We start from the raw sequence: 20,844 nt of genomic DNA, 5'->3' as shown, positions 1-20,844 counted from the left end.
ACAGTAGTAGCGGCCAATGGGGGTTCAATTTCCTGTACCCCATATGGTCCCCCAAGTCAGCCAGGAGTGATCACTGAGTACAGAGCCAGAAGTAAGCCCAGATCACTGCCTTGGTGTGGTACAAAAACAAAACAAAATGAAACAGTTGGGAATTCACATTGTTTGAGGCCTAGGGCAGGTTCTCAACCAGTGGGTGGGGTGCTGCTTAGGCCCCAAGATGCTGGGGGTTACTTGGGCCACCCCCAGGTGCTTACAGGCCTTTGAGGCCATGGTCAGTGGTGCTCACTCGCAGACCAAATGGTACAGGGAATCATTCCGGGGCTGGCAATATATAAGTGATTTAACTCCCTCACTATCTCTCGAGCTTGGGTACTGACTGGGGACTCGCACATACTGCTACCTAGAAATTCTTGACAAGTGACACGGTCCTTTTTACTGTTCCAGGCACGCCAAGTCCTTCTCTGTCTGAGTTTTAGAGTACTGATGGTTTTCTCTTTCATTTGGTAAAAATATACTTCTGACTCAGCTAATTTTCCTATGTACTGGATCATGAATCCATCAGTGAGTGAAGCGGTGAAGGAGTTCCTCCTGATTTTCCCCATTTTACAGATAATAATGCAGAGGGAAAGCTGATTTTCAGAAGGATTTGTGTGAGAGGAATTGCTTAGAGAAGACTCAGACATAATCACTTAATGCGCATTACCAGGTCTGGTCTGCTGTCAGTACCGTGTTGTAGTGATAGGTTCGTTCTCCCAACATCAGTTTTCAACACAGTTTTCAGGCTAGGAAAGAGCTTCTGCAGACCTACAACCAAAAGCTCTTCTCTAGGCAGGTTTTAAAACTGTCACTGAGAACGTTTCAGCTGTTCACACGGAATCCTTTTAACCAGAGTTTTGCCGTTTTTGTACCATCACAATTTGCAGTCAGCTGAGAAGTTGTGATGGGAGCAGCTGTCAGTGAGGGAGAAGGAAAAGCTTCTTGTTTTAATAGATCCTAATAATAAGGATCCTGCCAAGTCACCATAGAACACTTACACCATCGTTATTTATTCCTTCGAAGAAAACAAAGGTATGCATACTAATACACTTTGCAAGTTTACCTGAGCTACAGAATATTTTACTTTTTTTGGTTTTTTTTTTTTTTTTTGCTTTTTGGGTCACACCTGGCAATGCACAGGGGTTACTCCTGGCTTTGCACTCAGGAATCACCCCTGGCAGTGCTCAGGGGACCATATGGGATGCTGGGAATCGAACCCGGGTCGGCTGCGTGCAAGGCAAACACCCTACCCGCTGTGCTATTGCTCCAGCCCCCCTCTACTTTTATCATTGACAAATTTTGAAGAGCACTTCAACCTGCATAAGTAATTTAGGAAGAAAATTTTACTATTTTCATAGAAGAAAGTTTCATTATTACAGTTTCGGGACACTACTTATAATAATTTTTTTTTGGTTTTTTGGGTCACACCCGGCAATGCACAGGGGTTACTCCTGGCTCATGCACTCAGGAATTACTCCTGGCAGTGTTCAGGGGACTGTATGGGATGCTGGGAGTCAAACCCGGGTCAGCCGTGTGCAAGGCAAACGCCCTACCCACTGTGCTATCGCTCCAGCCCCACTTATAATATGTCTGACCTTTATGGTTTTTGTGTACAGTTACCTCATGCTGTTGTCTCTCGAAAAATGTCTATAGCTGTGCCTTCCCTGTCTACCATATCTGATGACAATTCAATCACCCAAGGGCCCTTCATCTTGCTTTTATTTTTTTTTATAGGGGGCTAGAGTGATAGCACATCAGGTAGGGTGTTTGCCTTATAGGCAGCCAACCAGGGTTTGATTCCTCCGCCCCTCTTGGACAGCCCGCCAAGCTACTGAGAGTATCTAGCCTCCACGGCAGAACCTGGCAAACTACCCATGGCATATTCAATATGCGAAAAACAGTAGCAACAAATCTCACAATGGAGACATTACTGGTGCCTGCTAGAGCAAGTCGATGAGCAACTGGATGACAGTGATACAGTGATAGGATTTCAATTAATATTTTTTAATTCCTTTTTGGTAGTGGTTGTCATTTTCTTCCATTAGGCTGCAAACCATAGTTTTTCCCTTTGTGTTTTTAAACTATATTCCTGGCACATAATAATATTTTGTGAGAATAATGCATCTCACAAAAGAGGCATTGAAGTAATGCTGAATGAATGTGTGAATTAATAAGGAACAGAAAAGCAGAAACACTGCAGAAGGCAATGATGTGAATTTATACTACTTTGCAGCCTTAGGAATCTCCAACTTCTTCTCTTAAAGCCTTGTTTTATTCAACACTTTCTGACATTTGCACGACATTTGTAGCAAATCGTACTGTAATCTCAAAGATACATAAGATAAGCTCACATTATTCCTCTGCAGAAAATAAGCAAATATAAACACAGTGAATAAAGTTACTAAAGCGTAGGTCAAAGCTTAGATCAGCCTCTGACCCAAGGGCATTGAAAGTATTTCAACTGCTGCTACTAATAGTTCTAGCTGACAGAGACCTAAGAAGGAGGGAACGATTCCAGTATCTTTTATCATCTATGTACATGTAATCTTATAACCATTGCCTTTTCTTAAAATTAAATCTTGGTCTAAGGTTACTACTGTTTTAGTAAATGTTTCTTCCAGTAATATTTTTTTGGCATTGAAAAATGCCTTAAGCATCGTATGTAAATTCAGTTTAGTAAATGGATGAGACTAGTATATTCTTTAAGGAATACAGTTAGGATGAAGAAATTACGGTAGCTAAACATATACAACAGTGCTACAGTGCTACATACATCTACAGTGGAACACAACTCAACTATAAGAAGAGACAAAATCATCCAATTTGCCTCTATGCAGATGGAATTGGCTCTCTGCTTTCTTTAAGCCAGTGGATGGATAACAACCCCCAGTTGCACTTAAGGCTACTCCCATCTCGGTGAGATCTTTCCAGTACCCCAGAGTCTAGTCTTACCTGCTCAGGGAAGCACTGAGCAGGGTTTTGTAGCCTGTCTAGGGATCCTTCCTTCCCAGAGCCCCAGCCTTCTCGTCTCAGAGCACCCTGCAGAAAACAATGATGTGAGAACCCTATGTGCCTTCCACTCTTTCACTTCCTGTATGGCATGTCTTGGCTAGTTGTGCACTCTCTCCATCTCCTTTTTGTTTTTTTAGCTTTTTGGGTCACACCCAGCGATGCTCAGGGGTTACTCCTGGCTTTGCACTCAGGAACCACTCCTGGCAGTGCTTGGGGGACCATATGGGATGCCGGGGATCGAACCCGGGTCGGCCACGTGCAAGGCAAACGCCCTACCTGCTATGCTATCGCTCCGTCCCCACTCTCTCCATCTCTTAAAGCTTCAACCCGGTGGTGTATGCTCCATGAATACTTTCCTGAAGTCACCCTTTGGAGAGAAAATATTCATGCCTATATTGGGGCCTAGACTATACTTGGGCATAATTTTTAAAATTCGCCATTGTATTCCTGCATTTGTTGCTATACTCCTACTGAGCTGCAAGATGCACAATAAGGCATGGGGCACATTTTGTTAATTCTCATATTACTAGTGACACTTGACACCTAGCAAACACTCAGCAGAGATATATATGGGAGTGAATATCAAAGCATGTAGAGGCTCTAATGAGGACTCTTAATTGGTAGTTCATTCTGGAGAGTGACTGAAGGAATAAGTTGAGAAATTTTTCTCACTCTAAGATTGTAAATTGGAGACCGATTAACACTTATATTTCTGCTATACACATCATTTTCACTCTCTGAACTCTTGTTCTCCAAATATTTGCTTTCCCACCGTAGAGTCATTTTTACTGAAAATTTAATATCCAGATAGAAATCGTGTCTTGACAAGTTTACATAAGTGCGACAATGGGAATATTGAAAATATAGGACGACGTTGCACTCTTTCATCATAGCTCAGCAATTTTCCGCACAAGAGCGAATCAGTGTCATCTAAGAAAATGAAAACACCCGTGAAAGAGGTTAGTGAGCTCAAGAGCTTGAGGACATGCCACGTGCTCCAAGAAATATTGGAAGGTTAAAGTGTAATTAGAGAGGAGAGCTCAGGAAAGAGAAAAGCTTGTTCTTGCCTGTGTCTGCAAGGGCCTTTTTCAACTTGTCAGAACACTGTAAACAATATATTATCATGATTGGTGATTCTAGAAAGTGTCGCTGTGGTCTTCATGAAGTGTGGAATCTGGAAAAGCTCTCGAAGCATCTGTGTGTTTGTGCCCGGGTCAGCGTGCAGAGAGAGCAGATAATCCTCGTGTTTGGTGCTCTTGGGGACACCACACACCTGGTGAGTCTGAGGGAGAGGTGAGGTGAAAGCATTGGATTGGTAAAGAAGTTGTGATTTAAGTTCCAGGCTAGAATGGTACAGGAGTTGTGCCAATAGTGAAGAACCGACTCACCTGAAAATCACTGAGGTAGCAGTATCTTTTCCCTGTGTCCGACAGAGAGCTACTGACAAAGTTATCTGCATTGTTTCCCCTGATTATCCACTTAGTTTGTAAAATTTAACTGTTTGTGTTGAGTTTGGGGCCACACTGGGAGGTGCTCAGGGCTTCCCTCTGGCTCTTCTCTCATGGGTGACTCCTGGACCCTGAGTCCCTATGTGTTGCTGGGGATCAAATCTACTGTACAATCACCTTGGCCCTAGAAATTGGACTTTCTTTAAAAATGAGTGGCATCTATCACTTATATGTGGTACTTAGAATAACTGGATGAGGGAATACCATGTTTTAAAGAGGGGATGCCCTGATCCACCTTTGGCCCCAGAATTCGGGGAAGAGAAGAAATGAAAGAGGAGCGGGGAGGGGGAGAAGAGACACATGAGAAGTGATGAAAGCCAGTTCAGGGGAGTCAAGTAGAAAGGTGGGGTTCAGGAATGATAGAGGCAAAAATCCAAACCAGAGTCAATAACACTGAAATCAAGAGACCCAAAATTTAGCAACAGAACATAGAAAGGTGCCTGTCAAGAGGGCAGGCTGGTGGGGAGTGGGTGTAGCAGGGCTATGGGATCGAACCTGGGGGCATTGGTGGGCAGAAGTTGACAATAGTGTTGGGATCAGTGCTGCCATATTGTATGTCTAAAACTCGACTATAAACAATTTTGTGATCATGATACTTTAATAACATTAAAAAAAGTCACATGAAGGAAAAAAAATAGAGTATTTCTTAGCACAAGAGACAAAAGAAAGAACCAGAGCATTAAACATCCAAAAGGCACAAGTTATATTTATTTATTTTCTGAGAAGGGGGATCCCGAGCAGTTCTCAGAGTGCCCAGTGGCGACTTCCTGTGATCCCTGGTGAGGTTGTACAGGCCTGTCAGTTCCGTGCTTGGCCCCAGGACCAAGCTATGCTGTGCCTGGCTCTCCTGGGGCCGCCAGCGCTATACCCAAGAGTGCTCAGTGTCCCTGCAATGCAGGAATGGGTTTCAGGGCCGAGTGCATGAAAGCCATGCACACCAATCCTGAGAGCTTCCTTCTTAGCCCCTGGCCTGACACTTACTCATTTATTTATTTATAGGCAAATTCTTTTTTTTTTCTTTCTGGGTCACACCCGGTGATGCACAGGGGTTACCTCTGGCTTTGCACTCAGGAATTACTCCTGGTGGTGCTCAGGGGACCATATGGGATGCTGGGATTCGAACCCGGGTCGGCCGCATGCAAGGCAAATGCCCTACTCACTATGCTATCACTCCAGCCCCCAAATTCTTTATTTTTATTATTTTTTCATTTGTTTAAATTTATTTTTTTAATTGAATCACAGTGACATACACATTTAAAAACTTGTTCATGATTGAATTTCAGTCATGTAATAGTACAACATCTGACCCTTCACCGGTGTACTTTCCTACCACCAATGGTCCCAGTTTCCCTCCAACCTCCTACCCTGTCAGACCCCACAGACTGCCCTTTTGTAAGTAAGCACTTTTCTTATCTCTCTCTCCTTCTCCTTCCTTCTCTCTCTCTCTCTCTCTCTCTCTCTCTCTCTCTCTCTCTCTCTCTCTCTCTCTCTCTCTCTCTCTCTTGGCCTGGCCCAACTTTTAAATGAAAATGTAAAAGTGAGTTAAAATTGAGCCCATGCCCATGGAGATTCCAATGGTGGAAAGATAAATTGCTTCTGTCTGATTCTCAAGTCCTAAAGCTGAGATTGGCAAATGAGACATTTGGTTATCAGGCAAGAAGTCATTATTTCCAAGAGTTCCTTTTTCAACCATCACGAGCACATGAGGAGTTGGGAGTGAATTTTTTTACAGAATAACAACAAGTGCTGCAAAAGATGTTGCTGTGAAGAAAGGCAGTTTGGATGAGCAGTTCAGAAAGGCTTTCTGTTCTTTTCCAGCTCTTTCTAACTAGCCGAACTCCTTTCCACGCCTAGCCAGGGATGCTGTCTGATGGTGCCAGCACCCTTGCTCTCCAGCTTCAAAGGCTGGAAGTGCTTCCAATTTCCGTTTCAATTAAGCATGCCTTCCCTGCAAAATGAAAGTCAAAGACTGATGGAGAAAAGTATTTCAGAGGCTGCTAAGAGAAGGGAATTGAATTTAGCATGCTGACATGTTCTCAGATGAATGCCCATTGATGAAAACATTTGCCTAGCAAGGAGTGACATGAAAATATTTTTTTTGTCGTTACTGCTGGTAAAGATAGCCCCATTCCAGGGTGTGATGGGTCCTAAAATAATAGGTACTGTGTTGTCTATACCTAGGGGGCTGACTAGTGGTTTTCAATGGAGTAGGTTCAACTCTTTAATGTTTCTTGGGGCTGGAAAGAGCACAGCAGGTATTTGCCTTGCATGCAGCTGACCCTGTTTTGATTCCTGACATCCCATATCCTCCCTTGAGCACTCGAGGAATGATTTTTTTCCAAATACAGAGCTAGGAGTAATACCTGAGTACCTCAGGATGTGTATCTCCCCCCAAAAAAAATCACAAAAAGATTCTCTTTCTTGGAAGTTGTCTTATATCTATTGTATGAATCTTTCATGCCAATGTCCTCTTCGTCTTCATTGCCCAAAAGAAGAAAGCTAAATAATTTGCATGAGCATAATAAGAAGGCAAGTCAGCCCCCCCAGATTAAATATATCTATAGCTTATTCTATGTAAGAACTTATTTTAGGTGGCACATAAATAAGCTGGGGGTGGGGGAGCTATAAAATACTTACAGCTCTTGAGTTAACTAGAGGAACCCAAATTAAAACGTGCTTACTGTCTTTGGTTATTTTAATCTTTGGTTATTCCTCTAAAATAGCTACAGATAAGTATACTTAAGTGTATTTTTATGGGAGCTGGAGCAATAGTGCAGTGGGTAAGGCATGTGCTTTGCATGCGGCTAACCTGGGTTCGATTCCCAGTATCCCATATGGTCCCCTGAGCACCACCAGGAGTAATTCCTGAGTGCATGAGCCAGGAATAACACCTGTGCAATGCCAGGTGTGACCCAAAAAAGACAAAAAAAAAAGTATATTTAATTGTATTTTAAAAATATTATAATATCTTCCTGGCATCTGCCTCTCTCATGACAAAAGGGTGCTCCTTTGTACCCACAGTCAGAAACTTCAAGCTCCATGCTACTTACATAAAGAATTGTTTCTTGAGTAGATTAATAACATCTCAGTGTATTGTTAATGCACCAGCTTCACCTTGGACAGTCTCTATACTGCCTTTGACCTGCTTTCCTACTTCTCCCAGGCCAGTGCTCAGCCTAGAAGCTTGTGTTCTGAGGCTACAGAAGGATTCGTTAGGGATGTTTTCTCATGAAGCATTTAGTTTTTTAGAAAAAGAAAATCAATCTGCTCCCTTGTTTCTATCTGCTTGTAATTAAACTGTTTTGACAATTCTTCCTAAGGACCTGCAAGACTGAATCTTTAGGGACTTACCAAAGTTGATTGTAATTTCTCAAACTCTGGAATGTTTGATCTGCCTTGTATATATTTATTTTAAAATTATTTTTAAGGTCTCATACTTGATTATATTTTTAATTTTTTTGGTTTACAATACTATTATTATTGCTTATAGACATGATTCTAACACCACACCCACCACCATTGTACCCATCTCTCTCCCCTAAGGTGACCTGCTTTTTATTTTTTTCCAGTTAATCTTTTTTTTAAATTTTATTTTGTTAATTGAATCACCATGAAATAGTGAAATGAATCAGAAGGAGAGTGAGCTAACTTTGTTTAGTCCTTCCCTTGAATGCTTACCTGAAAAATGAATGTTATGAGCTGAGAAGTTGGCTGGATATTTTTGAGTAGTTCCGCTGTCCAACTGCCCTGTGAGGCCGGTGGCATAAGGCCGGAGTGCAGTTATCCAACAGAGTGAAGACAAGCAGGAAAATATAGGCTCTACCTCAGGAAAGAGGTTTCCAAGTGTCATATTTAGATGCCAGTGAGTAGCTTGACTTTTTTAAGCCTGAAATTTACATATATAAGTGCTTTGCCTTTATGGAACTAATTTCTAAATGGGTTGGGGAGTCAGAGACAGGTCAAAGTTAAGGCCAAGATTCTCAGCCAGACTTCTCCCGGAGGGAGCATAACATGAGGCCTCCATAGACACTCCCATAAAACACTCCCTACCCGTTCTCCAGAATCACCACACCATATTTGATAGTAGGCAACAAATCATAGAGGAATATATATATATATATATATATACACACACACACATATTTTCAGATACATATACCAAAGCTCACATTACCCAAACTTTGACAACATGTGAATGATATCCTATAGAAGGTCTTAATGGCTCCTGCCAAAATAAAACAATCTTCACACTGTTTCCTATATGAACACTTTTTTGTACGCATGTTCAGCAGTTCTTCATAACAGACAATACAAAATATATTATTTAGGTTGTGTTTTGGGACACGGAGTGGGGCTTGGGATGGAAACATCTCGAATTTGGTGGTGGGAAGGCGTAATGGTGGTGGGATTAGTGTTTGAATATTAAATGTAATCAATATTGTGAACTAACTTATAAAATAAAAAATTAAAAAAAAAAGATTTCCAGCCAGGGATTTGCAAACTGGACTCCAGGGAAAACTAAGCCTCAGAGATTTGAGATGTTTTCCAATGGTATGTTCCTCTTCAAAGGATGAAGATCTTAAGCTGTGAAAAGAGCCTTATGTTGCTGTTGTTTTGTCTATTTGTATTGGGGCCACACCCATTGGTACTCAGGGCTTACACCATTTTTGTCCTCAGGGGACTGACTGTATAGTGTACCAGAGATCTCACAGGCAAGGCAAGCATCCTGCCTGCTGTACTATCTCTCTGGCCCCTAAATGTTTCAAGTAGGATGCTGCTATATTCTTACTTAGTAATAAAATATACTTCATAAATTATTACTCATTTTATATGCTACAAAAATATTGAAAACCGTCAAGGTGCAGATTAGTAAGAGATTATATGTGGGTGATGGTAGTGGAAATAAAATAAAACACCCTGCCCCTCAATATTGTTAAGAGTAGGTACCAGAGAGATAGTACAGGGCAAGCACACTCGTTTTGCACATGGCTGGTCCCAATTTGATCTCCAGCACTGCATATGAGCACTGCTAGGAGTTCCCTGAACTCAGAGTCAGGAGTAAGTCCTCAGCACAAAGAGTTTGAGGGCAGAGAGAGAGGGGGCATCGGGGAAGAGGAGGGAGAGACAGAGGGAGAGAGAGGGAAGCAGAGGAGAGGAGGGGAAGGAGTCGGGGAGGGGAGGGGACTATTCAGTAGTAAAAGTAAAGCAAGCTCTGCTGCTGTTTAGAGAAATCCATGGGAAATTAGTTCCTGGAGTCAGGAATAAAGATCAGATCCAGAGACAGAAATTTATGAATTATACACTGGGAAAATCACAGTTGACAGAGCTGGGAAGAACATCCACATCAGAGAAATGTGAGCATGACAATGGGTCATTAAGAGCAGGGGGGGGTGCTTAGGAGAGCCTGGCTGGGTCCCTGTCTGGGAAATCCATGAAGGAGCATTTAGGACAATTTTCCAGAGGAGATGAGTCTGCTCAAAGCTGTTGGAAGCAGATCGTTGGCGCATGATGAAACTATTAATGTAGAAACCTGAAAGTAAATTGGGTGAAAAATGGGAGGCAATCGATAGAGAGTAATATTGGAAGTTTGTCAGTGGAGGGAAGATGTAAGAGAAATATATTGAAATCAGAGCCACCAGGGTAAGGGGAGGTTGTATATATTGAGCCAGGGACACAGGGGAGGGGGGCTTGGGGGGGACAGGAAGAGGCCGAGGGGAGGGGTAGGGAGCACAGAGCTTATGACTGCATTTTAGATGAGGAGAAAATGAAACTGAAGCATGGAAACACAGATGGAAAGGCTGCCTGTTGTTCATCTAAGAATAACGTTCTTGATAAATAATGAAATTATATTTTGTCATAAAAGTGAATAAAAATATATTACATCATAAAATATATATGAATAAAAAACAACAAAATCTGATTTACTTTGTTATTCTGGAGAAAATAATCCCAAATGGCTTTAAGGCGTTCTTTGTTTAGTGGGATCATTCATTTAAAAATGATGCTAGGGTCTGTGACTTTTTATTTCTCTGTCTTTGGTTAGAACTTTCTGTAATTCGAGCGTAGAGAACACTTTTGAAGTGAGAGCTCATGATCAACAAAAATATAGCATAGTGCGACAAATGCTTTAGACCTATTATTGTTCCATCAATTGGACATGAATATTGCACAGAAAATGGTTTTAATGCAAGTGAAATGGCAACCGTGGTACAAAGAAAGGACATATGTAGCTTTGTATCAGCTTGGCTCCAAGACTACCATCATTTCTATCAGAAGTTTAAAGGAAGGTTTTTTTTTTAACTGTTTTGGGGTCACACCTTGAGATGCTCAGAGGCTACTCCTGACTCTGCACTGAGGCATCATTCCTGGCAGTGCTCAGGGGACCATATGGGATGGGAGAGATGGAACTTGACCGGCCACATACAAGGGCAGCACCCCATCCACTTACTATTGCTCTGGGCCCAAGAGTGGAATATTTTTACCCTATGCAAAGATTATATTTTTAGGAGGCTAGGTATTAATAGGGTATTTAGAAAACATTGAAAGGTACTTACACTTGGTTTTTTTCCATACCGATCTTAAATCATTCCATTGTCTAGAGAGATATGTTTGTGTCCTGCTAGAAATTTTGTGTGATAGCAGGTTTGCTTGACCCCAGTTTGCATATCTAAACCAAACAATATTAATTTATGTAATGGATCACTCAGCCATATTCTGCATCCAGCTGAGAAGCAAAAAAAAGTTTGATATCAGGTTTGCTTGACCCCAGCTTGCATATCTAAACCAAATAATATTAATGTATGTAATGGATCCCTCAGCCATATTCTGGATCCAGCTGAGAAGCAAAACAGATTTGAAAAAGGAAATGACTTCTATCCAGAGTATCCACAATTAAAACTTCAAGATTAAAGTACAAGTTTCAAACCACCATTAAAAGTTAACAGAAGTAATGATATTTTAGAAGTGTGAGACCTATAAATGTGACAGGGCATTAAAGAAATCGTATTTTATAATTAAACAGGATACTGCTTTAATTTCAGCATACTATAGGATTTTATATGTCCTTTTTAAAGGCAATTATTCTTTTTTTCCATTCAGCCTTGAGGATGTTCTCTGTCACTCAGGAATTTTCAGTACATCAGTAAAAAAGGAACTAGATTCAGTGCTTCAAGAAGTCATCCTAGATTAACATCAAGGGACCCGGGATTATTATGCTCAGTAAAATATCAAAAATAAACACTATATGATTTCCCTCACATGTAGAAGTAAGATGCGATTTACTAACAAAAGAAACCCTTAGACTATCAAAAGAAAGTAGTGGTTATCAGGAAGGTAGGTGGAAGGGAAATGCTCCATTGGGTAAAAGGGCCCAGTTGTGCATTGAAGCATGGGAGCCCCGAGGGGTGGTATTGCCCACTCTGGGAGACCTTGTTAACAGAATTAACCAGTGTGGGGAGTTGCAGAAGCAGGATAGGTATGGGGGGTGGGGCAGGTGAGGGGGAAGGGTTCAGTGAGAGGATCTCGGAAAGGCAAGCGGACTACCTGTATTCTTCCAAACTATCTCAAGATTCTACTTGGAGGACAAGTACTTGAAGGGCAAAGTAGAACAATGAAAGAGTTTAGGGGCAGAAATTTATGTATCAGTACCTCCTTTTCCTCCTCATTCTTTCTCCTCCCCTTCATTGTCATTACTGTTTCTTGAACTCTTAATTATGTTCCAGGTAGTATTAAGTCCTCTCATGTATTAATTTTCTCACTGTGTTTTATAAGTATTAATACCAGTCCCTTTTTTTTAACGGAGGGAAAAAAGAGAAGGGATATGTTGTTTTCCTCAAATCAAAATGTTGTCCACAATCACAGCTGGAAAGCATACCCAAGTTTGTCTACCATCATGTCCATTCTGTAACTACTATGTAGAAAGTGACAATATTCTGCAAAGACCACTCAAACATCAATATGCTGCCAAGGATAGTTTAGGATTAAAGTTAACCCAGAGAGCGATCTGACTTAGGAAGTGATTGTTATTATCCACAAACCAGAAGATGGGTCAAAGTTGTGGCAATCAACGGAAAAACATGAACATATTCCAAAAACAGTTGAGAGCTAGAGCTCCAGATATATTAGCTGAACAGAACAATATTTTTTGCTTGGACAGTAATTGAGTATTTTTCTCTAACTGAGTTTATAAATACCAGAGTGTATTGGTACTCAAAAAAGGAGCAATTTCAGAATGATTATACATTGCTGGGAGTAATGTTAAATTGATGCAACTTGTATGAGAGGTGATTTACCTGTATCAGAATTTTAAAATGTGCATAAATTTTATCTAAAAGGTATATTTAAGTATATACAAGCATATATTAAACTGTACCATATAAATAAAGGTATATATTATAGCTTGCAATTGCAGTGCATCACGAGCTAAGTCTTTCTTCAGTATTAAATGGGTGGATTCGCTCAGCTCAATGCTTTATAATCTTTAGAGGTAATACATATTTTAGTACTGAATTGGCAGGGAAGTATTGTATATAGAAGAGATATGTCTATAAATATTGTAAAAAAAGCAAGGTACAGAAGAAAGTTTGTATAATATGCTATTACTTTTCAAATCCAAATAGACATATAGATGATAGTTAAGCAGTTAGATGGAGTAAAGTAAAATAAAAATGCTGGTGATAATATTTTATGTGTAATGTAATAAAATGGCAAAATAAATGTATTAGACTATAGTATTACATTTATCTGGTTTTGAATCCTAGAATTTTATTTACAAATAAAATGATATAAATAACTATTTTTGCAAAGTATAATCCCATTAAACAATTTTGTATGTTCAATGACTAGTCACATTTTAACAAATATGTTGGATGAGGGATATTGTATTGTATCCCTCTATTATCTTCCTTAACACTGTGATGAAAACGGTGACCCAAAAAATTGTGTTTATGCTTAGAATTTACATTATGGTTTTTACTGGACAGTCAGTGAGAGTTGAATCATTCCATAGAGTCTGAAAAGTTTTCCCTAACATGAAGATATGTTCTCCCAGTAAGACACACACTCCCTCACGAAGAAGGGCAGATGGTGGCTCTTAATAATGTTCGAGCTTTGGCTGGAAGCTAAAAATTCATACTCAAATATGGAGACTAATGTTGGGAATTTGTATAAGGATTGTGAATCATCCAAAAAAGAAATAATTTAAATTCGTTTGAACACCCTGAAGACATTTCTGAGGCAAGATTGCATTGATATGCAGTGAATCATTTAAATGTCACTTAGTGAAAAAAATTTTGGAAATATTTTGTTATCAAAAAGAACTTTATGCAGTCTTCAACTCAGAAAGCTTAACGACTGCCCAGTGGGTACATGTTCTTGGTTTAGTTTTAAAATGCAAAGAAAATTGATGCATAAAATCAATTATAAGATGCAATAAAAGATATAGTACCAAAATAAATATCAGAGTAATTTCATAGTTGCCATAAATGCTGACAATGAAATACTGTGTTCAAATATTTCTTAAAAGCATTTAGTCAGAAAAAATGAAATATCTACTTATAAATCTACATATAATGTAAGCTTATTAAAATCCAAATTAGTAGTTATTAGTAGTTACTGCAGGTTAAGAACATTGAAAGAAAGGGGTCTTGGAGGTCCAGTGGGTAGGGCTCTTGCCTTGCATTTGGAGAACCCCAGCATGTTCTCTTGCACTGTATATGATTGGGGTGCTGGGAATCGAAAGAAAATTGAAGGAAAGATTGTGCTTTCTTAAACTGTCGCCAGCATCTTTGGAAGTTTATTTAAACTTTTAATTAACTTATTTATTTGACCACACCCAGTGGTGCTGGGCTCTATACTTAGATCACACCCAACTAGGGTACTGAGGAATGGAACCCATGTTGACAACGTGCAAGGCAAATACCCTATCCACTGGGCTATCACTCTAGCCCCTTGTTCTAAGTTTCAAGGACTGAGAATGATACCTTTTCAAGGAAAGTTTGCGCCAGGGTTCAAAAGTCAAGAAAAGGCTGGAGATTTAGTCGAGAGATTAAGGTAGTAGGTGCTCGCTCTGTATCCCAGCTACCCTGATTCAAATCCTCATCACCACATATGTTATTCTGAGGACCATTAGGGGTCGCTCCTGAGCACAAAGCCAGGAATCGCCACCGAGTACCTTAGTATGTGACCGCAATGCCCCCTTGCAATATATCAAAGAAGATTTTAAAAAGTAGTGGAGGACGTTAGAGGGGGATTTGGTGAGTGTGGTCAAGTTGTTTCCCAGTTGGTGCTTGGAATTAGACCCCTCCCCTCCAAGAGACGAAGAGTATTCTCTCCTCTAATACTTGTGTTCCCAAGGATGTCTCCCAGGTCCTCGAGAAAGACATTTCTAGGTTAAGAAAGCGGTAAAAATTGGAAGATTTATATTTCAGAGGGGCAGAAAACGAACTTACAATTTATGTGTTCTAAGGTGAATGCCCTCAGAAAATGCTCAGTGCCAGGGGCTAGAGTCTGGAAGAAGCTGTCTAGAGTTGACTGAGGCCGAGGGAACAATTTGTACATGTTGTTTCTGTTCTACAGAACAAACAAATCTTCAGTTGTGATCTTGAATCATGCCCTTTTTCATTCTAAGACAGATCTCAGGAGGATTTTATATTTATTTGCATATAAAGAGGATATGAATATGTATATTTGTATAGGTTGAGTGTTTATAAAAATGATAGGTTGAAATTAAAGTTGGCAAAAAATAGAGAAAGAGCTTCCATAGAAGGTAAGCATCAAAGTTTTGACATGCTCTTAAAGAAGTGTCTCAAATTAATTTCAATTATCCATAAGTTTATAGTAAGGAAAAAATATAATAACCTTCAATAATGCCTCCCCTGGGGTAAAAACAAACTGGAAATTTAGTTTAATCGTTTTTCTGGTATTGAAACCTGGCAAATTTTTCCTTTGAGTTTTTATATGAGCCACATTTTATGTTGGTTAAGTATACACTAAATCTAAATTAGAGTTCATAGTCCTGTGTGTTGTTTGCTTATTTTCTTTAATTATGTCTCTCAGTTCAAGTCCTTGGAAAAACATCACAAAGTTAATTCAGTAAAACTATTTTGACTACATATTAAAATAATGACACTACTTACAAGTCACTCTAAAAAGAATATTTAAAAAATGTAAAAGAATAAGTTGCATCAGATAATATTCATACTTATTTTCTGTGGGGTAGGAGAAGTTGAGAGAGGTAGTAGAACTAGTGATTTGAATCAGGAAACACTGACTAAAATTGTTTTTTATCCCAAATTATGATTTTATTGATGATATATTGAATTATAACAGCATTTATATTAGGTGTATATAATTAAAAGTCAACATGCATATGTACTGCATCAATTTTACCACTGAAAGTTTAATTCTATTCTTTACCGGATAATTGATGGCCTTTACTCACACATGACTCCTTTAAAGTGGGAAGGGATAGAGGTTTTCTTGGGTCATAGCCAACAGTGCTCAGGGCTTACTCTTGGCTCTGTGTTCAGGGATATGTGGTGCCAGGGATCAAACCTGGGCCAGTCATGGGCAAGCTCCCTACCCACTGTATTATCTTTCCAGTCCCTACCCTTACCTCTTTCTCTTACCCCCTTCTGTTAATCAATGATTGATCTGATTGTCTACAAGTTTATTTTTGTCTTAATCAGTTCAATTGTTTCCTTTCATAGCAAGTGCGAGTGAAATCATACTGTGTCTTTCTCTGTCTGGCTGATTTCACTGAGCACAATACTTTAAAGAACCATCAGTGTTGTTAAGATGGCAGATTTACATTCTATCTTGTTTCGAAGATGAGAGTAGTATAGTATTCCACTGGGTATATTTACACCTTTATCCATTTGTCTGTTAATGGATGCTAAGGTTGTTTCTAGGCTTTAGCATTATCGATCTTTACATTATGTTCTTGTTCTTTATAGGTTGACTCAAATTGTGACTAAGTGGCTTGTGCATCATTCCCCAGCTGTATGGGCCACGTGATCTTCTCATTATCTTGAAACTACATACAGACTCTCCATCAGACTCCTCCATAAACTGCGGCAATGTCTGTGACAAATTTATCATGGTAAGTGGATTGCTTTTTAACTTGCGGTGCAAATCTCTCTCTCTCTCTCTCTCTCTCTCTCTCTCTCTCTCTCTCTCTTTTTCTTTTAACAGCATTTTATGGCAAACACGCATTGTCAGATTGGGCCTGTGTCTGTAACTTTAAAACTCTTTTCTGGAGATTGTTGTTCTAGATTGTTGTTATGGTGAAGGAAGGAATTAAAAGTGTGACACTTTCAACTTTTGGGGTCCTAGGGATTCTAGGAAAAATTCAAAACAGTTCCTGAATTCCAGTGGCATCTAGTACACTTCTTTCTTTCCTGTTTTTACATTTGTTTAAAAGAAATGAAAAAAATAATTAAATCATCATGTCCAGTACCCTTCTTGCTTGTGTTCAAGGAGAGGTGAGTCAGGAATCAAGTAGCTTAATTTTTATTTTTTAATTTGGCATTAGGCATATCTAGTGGTGCTTAGCTTAGCCTTCTAGCTCTGCTCAGGAATCAACCCTAGAGGTATCTGGGAGACCATATGCAATGTCAGAGATTCTAACAGAGGTAAGCCATAGGCAGGCAAGTGCCCTACCTCCTGTACTGTCTCTCTAGCCCAGAAAATAAATAATTTTTCAGCATTCTTAGCTATTGCATTTCCAGGAAATGGACTAGTAGGTGGTAAGGGTAGCACCAAGGATAGAACAAGTATTTCTCATCCATACTTTTCTTTTGACATCACATTTCAAGTGATCTTTGCAAATTAAACAGCAACTGTGGAAGAGGAAATTCAATTTTCAATTCCGATGTCTAGGGGATATTTTTTATGATCTTTGACTCACAACTAACACTTATAAATTGTTTGTGATTTAAGTGAAGAAGCATGATAATGTTCTTGGAAATAATCAATTTTTCTATGGTAGTGGACCACAGTAACTCTCAAGGATAAATCTGAAGCCTTCTATTAAACCTTGGGTTTTTTTTAATATAAAAAAGCTGAATAAATTTTTTTTTTGGCTTTTTGGGTCACACCCAGCGATGCTCAGGGGTTAATCCTGGCTCATGAACTTAGGAATCACTCCTGATGATGCTCGGGGGACCATATGGGATGCTGGGAGTCGAATCCAGGTTGGCCACGTGCAAGGCAAATGCACTACCCGCTGTGCTATTGCTCCATCCCAGAATAAGTTTTTTAATATAAAAAAGCTGAATAAGTTATATTGTGCAAATTCATGATATCAAATATGTGAGTAGAAGAAAAGTCCAGTAGTCATTACCTGTTTTCTTAAAAGTCCATCTCACCTTTGTCTTCTGTCAGTCTGGAAATACAGACAGCATTAGATTAAACTGCTTATGTAAGAGCTGGGCCGACTGCTGGGGTAATTATACAAATGACTGTGAGTATGCGTGTCTGTACTGAATAAAGAATCTCAGTCTGAGTTTTCTAAGTTCCAAGACTGCATGTGGTTTTATGCGTGTGGATGTGTGTGTGTGTGATTTGAAAATAATAGGTATAAAAATTATGTTAGTGTTTTCAAGAAGAGGCCTGTGCAGGAGCACAGTTTCCAGAGGTTACATATCTGTGGGCAGGACTGCAGTGTCAGTCAGGTCAAGGAAAGCCTTCAGAATGGATGGTCAGAGTCACACTCTGACATCCAACAGATGTCTCCCAGGTTTTCCTACTCAGAGGGAGACGATGATTGAGTAGATGCTGGTGGACTAAGAGACAAAGGAAGGGTTGTACAGAATCACTTGTAGACATCCATGACCAGGCCTTGAACTGAAGGAAAGGATTGCTGTTGGTGGCAGAGATAATTAACTGGAGGCACGAGCAGACAAACAGAGTTACAAACAAGGCCTTTACTGATATTATGAAAAGGGTAAAGATGGCTTGTGACACATACTTGAAAGTACTTTCAGTGTTTCCTTCCCTGAAAATTAAAATTTTCATATTTTAGGAAAATATATATAGATGTACATATAGGTTTATCTCACATTCTGAAGAGTTTAATTTCTATACATTGCAAACTTATGTGCATGTTACTAAGTAAACACTTTCACGGCAAGCACTAGGCATTTCTGAGATACTAGACATACCCCTTTCGACTGACTAGAGAAACAGCACCTGTTTGTCTTTTACAATGGTAGAAGACCCCACCCTTTCATGTAATTAGGTTAGGAAAAGTGATGATCATTCTCAAGGAAATATTTATTTACAAAAAAAATTAACCAAACATTCTATCGGGCAAGTTCATAGACTGAAATCATATTGTTTAGGTTCTGATATATGACTATGTACTAAGAAATGTGGGAAAATGTGGACATTTAGGAAGTTAGGCAATAGTCTGACTCCATTGAAATGAAGTCAGGCAGCCATCAATCCCCTGCTCACTTGTAAGCACAATGGTTTCGTAAGTGTGAGTTCAGGGCAGGCACCCTAATTCCCATTTCAACCACAATATTTTCCTGAATCTCCTTCAGTAGAGATGAGCTCCAGGTCTGGGAGCACTCAGGCGTTAATGTAGTAAGGGAGGAGATGGTGGACTGAAGGTGTTTGCAGTCAGAAGCCTAATTGAGCTGACGTCATAAAAAGTGGGCTACCCAAACTTGACATGGAAATGTTGTGGCCTCGGAACATACATAATATTTGTCCTCTGATTTCACTGAATGCTTTCATGGCCATCTCTCCAGTGCAAAGATGGCCTGACCATGTGTGATCTCCAGGTCACTTTGTATAGTGGCAGCATAATTGATTTTCCAACATCAATCTTAGACATTTATCTGCTTTCTGATTCCTAATTTATTTTTGCTAATACTCTATTGTGAGGCAAGTTCTTTTAGCCTCATTGGTTCAAAAGCTACTGTGTGATTCAGGGTGTCGTCTAGGACCGGACTATGTCTCAGCTTCTGGATTGCAGGCTTTAAGGCACTGGAAAAAATGAGTCTTCCTGAGATGTCGCTTGTCAATTCATCTGTATTTTTATGGTAGAGAAGGACCCCAAACTTTCACCTGATTGGGTTGGAAAGAGTGATGCTAATTCTCAAGGAAATATTTACTTACGAAAAAATTAACCAAACATTCCATCAGGAAAGTCTGTAGACTTAAATCATATTGTTTAGGTTCTGAGTATGTGACTAAACTTAAAAGTGATAAATGGTCTTTATTGAGTATTTTTATTATGTAAAATAGTGATACGAATATTAGGTAGTTAACTAACCCTCTAATAGGAGGTGAGAACTAATGTGAATTATCTTATTTATCCAATGTAATAATGTAGAAGAATTGAAGAAGATGCAAAACTAAAGATATTTCTAACATTGGGGCTAGAGTAATAGCACAGCAGATAGGATGCTTGCCTTGCACGTGGCTGACTTGGTTTCAATTCTCAGCATCCCATATGATCCCCTGAGCACCTCTAGGAGTAATTCCTGAGTGCAAAGCCAGGAGTAACCCCTGTACATCACCGGGTGTGACCCAAAAAGCAAAGGAAAAAATTCTGATATTTTATGTCAGAACAGTAGTATAGCTGGTAGGGTGCTTCTCTTGCGTGGACCTGACCTAGGTTCAGTCCCCAGCTCCCCGTATGGTCCCTCAACTCCTCCAAAAACGATCCCTGAATTGAGTCAGGAGTAAGCCCTGAGCACTGTAGGCCCCCAAACTAGAAACAACAAACCCCCCAAATCCAAGCCCTTCTGATATCTTATATCTATGTTCTTTAATGAATAAATTAAGAAGTGAATCGTTCCATATAATTCTTTAGTAGTCGAATTTAGGAAAAGACAGTTCCAGAGATACTGAAGCAGTCTATTTCGGCTATAGTGAGAAAGCAGAATACTTCCTCAAAAATGATCACAAATACCATTCTTCAAACTGAGTTTTCTGTTTCTTGATTCTAAACGGGAGACACTTGTTATAGAAGTGGAAGTAGATACTTAAGTAATTTTTATTTTGCTTTTTGGGTCACATCCGGTGATGCACAGGGTTACTCCTGGCTCTGCACTCAGGAATTACCCTTGGCGGTGCTCAGGGGACCATATGGGATGCTGGGAGTTGAAACCAGGTTGGCTGCCGGCTGCATGCAAGGCAAATGCCCTGCCCGCTGTGCTATTGCTCCAGCCCCAAGTCAGTTCATTTTTACTGATCATAATCTGTATGGGATAGGGAGGGGTTGAATAATTATGGATTGTAAAGAAAGTTTTTAGACCCCAGTTCATAATTAATG

At 39.7% G+C, this 20,844-nt stretch overlaps 1 protein-coding gene across 3 annotated transcripts in view; it reads left to right on the top strand.

Moving 5' to 3' along the window:
* Positions 1-20,844, top strand: part of OXR1 (oxidation resistance 1) — a 431,839-nt gene that overhangs the window by 60,830 nt on the left and 350,165 nt on the right. For all 3 annotated transcript variants that reach the window (XM_055129071.1, XM_055129068.1, XM_055129069.1), the window contains exon 2: positions 16,511-16,656. In XM_055129071.1, coding sequence (XP_054985046.1) covers positions 16,634-16,656 — 23 coding nt within the window. In that variant the 5' untranslated portion in view covers positions 16,511-16,633. The remainder of the gene's footprint in view (positions 1-16,510; positions 16,657-20,844) is intronic.

Source organism: Sorex araneus, chromosome 2 (assembly GCF_027595985.1).
Source record: "Sorex araneus isolate mSorAra2 chromosome 2, mSorAra2.pri, whole genome shotgun sequence".
Taxonomy (NCBI): domain Eukaryota; kingdom Metazoa; phylum Chordata; class Mammalia; order Eulipotyphla; family Soricidae; genus Sorex; species Sorex araneus.
This window is presented reverse-complemented; position numbering and strand designations above follow the sequence as displayed.